This window comes from Physcomitrium patens, chromosome 14, assembly GCF_059467195.1.
Source record: "Physcomitrium patens ecotype Gransden chromosome 14, ASM5946719v1, whole genome shotgun sequence".
In the NCBI taxonomy this organism is placed as follows: Eukaryota; Viridiplantae; Streptophyta; class Bryopsida; order Funariales; family Funariaceae; genus Physcomitrium; species Physcomitrium patens.
Genome location: NC_143423.1, coordinates 447489 through 453042, shown reverse-complemented (window position 1 = coordinate 453042; position 5554 = coordinate 447489). Strand labels below are relative to the sequence as shown.

The 5554-nt window shown below is 44.1% G+C and overlaps 1 protein-coding gene across 1 annotated transcript; it reads right to left on the bottom strand.

The window, feature by feature from the left end:
* Positions 1-283: 283 nt before the first annotated feature.
* LOC112291903 (uncharacterized) lies at positions 284-4906 on the bottom strand. Its single transcript, XM_090255534.1, has 4 exons — positions 4708-4906; positions 2493-4031; positions 1385-1499; positions 284-1161 (listed from the first exon to the last, which is right to left on the bottom strand). Exons 2-4 carry the CDS (start codon positions 3748-3750, stop codon positions 879-881), a joined length of 1656 nt encoding a protein of 551 aa, XP_090111660.1. The 5' UTR covers positions 3751-4031; positions 4708-4906; the 3' UTR covers positions 284-878.
* Positions 4907-5554: the final 648 nt, after the last annotated feature.

Below are 5554 nucleotides of genomic sequence, written 5' to 3'. Positions count from 1 at the left end.
AGTGTAGAAAGTTGTATGAGAGCATGCCAAAGCAAATCTAAGATGTTTTAGCTAGTAATGGCAAGTAGACGAAGTATTAAGTTGTTATGTGATGTAGGATAAAAAAGTAAATCAATGAATATGGTTTTTGTTAAATACATATTTTTTGGAACATATTCATGTGAAAGAGAATACATCTTTTTCCATCAAAATGTAACCTACTCAAACTATTATCTTGCACAATTTATGGTTTGTGACAATGACCTATTGCAAATTTCACTACATTGATTGAATCAAGAATTACTAGAGTTTAACTCAGTTTGCTACAGTATAGCTCTCATTACAAAATATAGGGGCAGCCTAGAGTGGCTGGTATGCACAGCTATTAAGGGGAGGCAGCCCTGTAGTTAAATCAGGGAGTCTAGCCGTTGAGATTGTCAAGAACATGCCAGGACCTCCACAACGAATGTTGCCTCTGGAAGTACTTGCAACCGCCGAAGCTGAGAAGGCGAAGCACAGAGAACCGATGGAATTTACAGCCTTGTTACCCGAACTTGAAGCTTCTAGGATTGATCATAACCATTTACAAGAGATCTGTGCTGTTGACCGCAGCCAATCAGTTGCCTAAAGACTATGTATTCTCTTCAAGAAAATAAGTTAAATGCTAGGTTTAATCGGACATTCGAGAATTGTCTGTAGTTTAAGTTTCGAAGAGAATGCTTTCGTTTGGAAGTTAAACGCCAAGTAGTTAAGAGCTTTCTGTGAACTCCAGATTGATGTACAGGCCAGTGTCAGTACGCCAATTCCTCTCATCAAAACTTGCTGAAACTAGCAGGGTTTTGAACATGTTGCACGATTGCAAGAACGAAGAGAGGGATGGGAAAGTTCAACACGCAAAACTAGCTTTCATCGTCAGACCACCCATCGTATATCTTCATGTCTACATCTTCAACATACTCTGATTGCATATCCATCATATTGTCGCCTGTGTGAGGTCCACTGATGTTGTCATGCTCCCTCGTGGGGACAAACACCTGGTCTGGATCTTCTTCATCCTCCCCCTTGGGAGGATCGTACTCATGTAATAAACGGCGCCATTTCCGGATCTGTCCATCCCAGCTCCGTTTACTGCAAACCTGTCTTATATCAGGTGTTCGAGGATGTGCTTTGGTTCGCTGATACCTACAATATATCAAAGTGCACGAATCCCATATGGTTAACTCACGCAGCATAGCATCAATGGAATCCATGAAAGTGTATTTGGTTTGCGAACCATCTCTAATTCATAATCAATTATTAATGCATGCGAAGAAGCACCTCTGACTGACTGAGGGTTCAGCACAACGTCCTCCTGAAAATATACTACTACTTCTGACAGTATGTATCGATATGTATAAAACCTTACCTTGGAACCAATTCTATGTATCTTTCGTAACCAAGAGTATTCTTTCCGTAATCAATTTGCTTTTGCCGCTGGCAGAGTCGATGAGGATCTAATTCCACTTGTTTTACCGGTGCACCTACAAAAACGGACATGGCACATTAAGTATCATGATCACTCTGTTGAAAACACTGAAGTTGATTCGTCAACACAGGCATTAAAGGAGAAAACGAAATCATAACCCCAAGTACATTGACAGAAGAAAGAAACAAGACACGAAAAAGAGAGCTGCATGTGTTTACTTATAGTCTGCTTCCTGCGAGGGAAGAAGTTGGCTGCACTGAATAAAAGAAAATTCCCACGAAGATCGAAAATGACAACTCAAAGGAGGATGAAGGGGATATAAAAATGATCCTTAAATATCTAGGCTTGGACGGTTAGCCTGCGGAGAAATGATAAATGTTCGCTGACTGCCGGTTCCCCACTTTGCCAGGAAACCAGACACTAATACGATGACTGACGTTACTCTAGGAACAATCATTTGAAGCAAACCTACACCTAAAATTCACTGAAAGAATCTCATTATAAAGTCGAGAAAAACCCTGCGCACTCAGAGAGGAGCATTTGAAGCACAAGGAGTATATCCAGATGCTTACAATGTACAGACAGGTCTGCCAACACTCCGAGTTTGAAGCCCCACCTATCTAAAGCATACACTTCCCTGCACAAAACCACAATCTCCTCGCCAAAGGTTTCACTACACTACGGAATTGGAGATCAATGCCCGCTTGTTGTGACATTATCTCACGCGTGACGTATATATTGTGTTTCAGATAACACCAGCATATCGTTATGGTGAAGAGAAGTCCCTATGTTTCGCATGGAGAATTCAATTGATGGCTCTTTAGGACATAACCTACGAAAGGCTTCCTCATGACCGCATTGAAGACGAGGAGACGAAATTTGGATTGTTCTACAAAACCTCATGTGTGCGCATGAACTCCACCATCGGTGATGTGATATTCGAAACCCAATGTCGTGACTCCTTTTTGTAAACAGACCCTGAATAGACTAGATAACCTAAAATTGCGGCCAGAGAGCTGGAGGATTGGGCGCAAGAAGAACCACTCACTGATGGAGGCTTTGGCAACGGTGAACTTGTGGCTGTAGTCCACAACTGTAACGGACTTCGGCTGAGTTTCGGGCATGTTCTCCTTCTCCAAATCTTTCTGCAGCTTATCCTGCAACTCTGTTTCCAAATCACGCTCCTTCTCAGCCCACCGTTCTCGCTTCTCCCGTCTCTCCAGCTCCATATCCCTCTCCACCTGTGCTCCTACGGCCGCCGCCGAGCGACCAATCCCACCAAGACTAGCAGAACCATTACTCTCATCGTTACCGGAGCTGGAGCTTCGGCCCAAATCCAGTACTTTCTTCACCCCAGATCCCTGCAAAGAACTCAAGCTCCCTTTGCCGTTACCACAACACAAGTCAAACTCCACTTTTCTAACCCTCACTGTGGCCCCGGTTTTCTGATCGCCGTAGACCCTGGACTCTCTGCTCATGGTATCCAAACCCCGACTCCTTCGATTCAGAGCCTCCCGCAAATCCAGACCAATCCTCGCCCTTGCACGGTCCTCATAATCAACCTCTCGAGAATCTTCTAAGAAAAGACTTGAGTTACCCTCGTCATTGAACTCCCCAACCTCCCCCTCCTCCCTCCCATTAACCCTAAACTCGTACCCTCCTTCTAAGCTTCTCTCTGCAGGAACTCTTCTTGCCATGTGCTTGTCTTTGACAACGATACTCCTCTCACACATCATCAAGCTACTCTTCCTCACTTCTGACGCATACTTCCTCTTGGTACCTGCAGGATCAATATCCTCAAATGCGGTCCCACCATCTCTGAAGGGTCTCACGGCTGCATCCCATCCCTTGCTTCCACTTCCGCGGATCCTTGATTCTGATTCATAGCTGCTGCGACGCGACCCCTCATCTTTCTCATGCAATACAATTACTCTAGGTTCCGAGTGAGAATTGACACTCTGCGGAGGAGGGTTCAGCCTGCTAAGACTTGGAGATGTAACATAGCTATGCCGATCACTCTCTGTATATGTGATTCTGTTCCTGGAACTTCCCCTGTTACTATCGTCTGTGCGCACCTTAGTTCGCTTCCAATGGGATTGCCTGTCTCTGCTGTCATCTTCTTCATCTGACGAATAATATCGTCGTCTGTGGGAGGCAGGACTGTTGGAATATGGGCTCTTCGATGCATCAGCTGGTGATTGGTAAGCCCTACATGGGGATGGTTTAGATGGGGATAGCCTGGATGGAGTTTCCGTGCCGCCTGAGAGTTGCTTGGTTGCAACTGAATCTGGAATGACGTACATCATCGTCTACAGCTCGCCCGCAACGAAATGCCGTCTCTATATTGAAGGAAACGCATCACTCGCGCCAACAACTAGAGGAAAGCTTTTCCTCGATCGAAACAGAGAATACAGAGGAGCTTCCTTCCTGTACATTACCCAGCTACTCTAAAAGGAACTGATGGCAATGCAAAACGCAAAAGATTTTATTTTGTACAGACGACAGGCAGGGATTAATGGCCGATGATCCTCGATCATCACCAGAAATATTTACAGCATCTCCTTGTCAGTGTCCCACGACCGCTACACTGTTACACAAGGTTCATGAGCAATCTACTTGACCAAAACCCAACTCTCAATGTACAGCTATAAATCTCTCCCACAGATTCCTACATCATTCATACCTCGATACCAATACAAACTCTTCAAATGCACAAGTCGCCATCAGTTCTGTCGGTTTCAATTTTCTCTGAAGAACAACACTACAGGCAATGGATACTCGGAAACAAATGACAGAATACCTCAAACCTGACCTCCAAGTATTCAAACGCTAAGACCTTATATGCAAATCACTAGGTCACCCCAAAAAAGCAAATTCTGGAATGAGAACAAATTAAAATGTAAAATAAAATAAAATGTTTCCGCAATCCGCCTGAAAAGAAACTCAAGTCCCACGAACAAGAACAAAGATAAACACTAACCAAAATCTTCCCCGGCCACCCTCTCGTATCCAGTACAGAAATGCCACTCAACCGAAAAAACCAAAATAAACTCAAAGCACAGATTCTCAGCAACGACAGCACCCTCAGCTCGAATCCCAAATCTCCACCCTTAACAGTGATTCACATGGAAGCAATCCAAGCCCTATCAACACCTCCACATCACGAAATTGCGATTAAAACCACCGACATTCGAAACAGGGCTCCGACCTCAAATACTGCTCAAATTCAGCAGAAAAGGCGGATTCTGCCACTAGGGTAGCACCTCAGTATTGATCTCGCATGTGATATTTGCGGTGGTGGAAGAAAAATTTCGAAGATAGGGGATGGGTTTTGATGGGCTTCGCGGAGTGTGAGCCGTTGTTCTCCTCCAGGCAGCAAAAGCCTCATCGGGCTCGGTGCTTCAGCCCAGCTCCGACGAACCAACGAACGAACGAACGTCCCCGATGAGATCCTTGCTGAGCAAGGGATGCCTCGTTTATCGGACGGCCACGATCGCAAGAAGAATCTCTTGATCGACGGGCTGAGTGGTTTGTCAACGAAAATCAAAATTCGTAGGATCGCGCCCTTCTGCAGAAAACGCGGGAACTTTTTAGGTCCCATCCAGAGATTCCATAGAGGGACGAGTGAAACTCATTTTCAACCTCTTGGGATTGTGTAGATCTCTTGACCACTTTTCCATCATGACTGTTCGTTCCGAGGCTTTCCCGCCAGAAAGTAGGTCCCCCCGCCCTGGAACTCACGACCCCACCAAACCGTTGCGCTCTGAATTCCAGAATTTCCAAGGACACCCAAAACCGTGGATCCTGTTATTCCATACTTTCCACCTAAACAGTAACAAGATTCCTTATTCCTTTTTGCTGTATGTATATTAAACAATACAGTTGGGTAGATAATATATATATATATATATATATAAATACATACATGGTGTGTTGTGTGGTAACACGATTATATAGTGGAAAATATATATATATGGATGTTATTACAAAAGAGCCTAGTAGAAAGATGTAATAGAAAAATAAGGATAAATGATAGAAAGATGGCAAAAGATTTAATCTTAATGCTGCGTTTTTGAAGAAGGAACTTCTATTTATTTTATAGAGGCATAA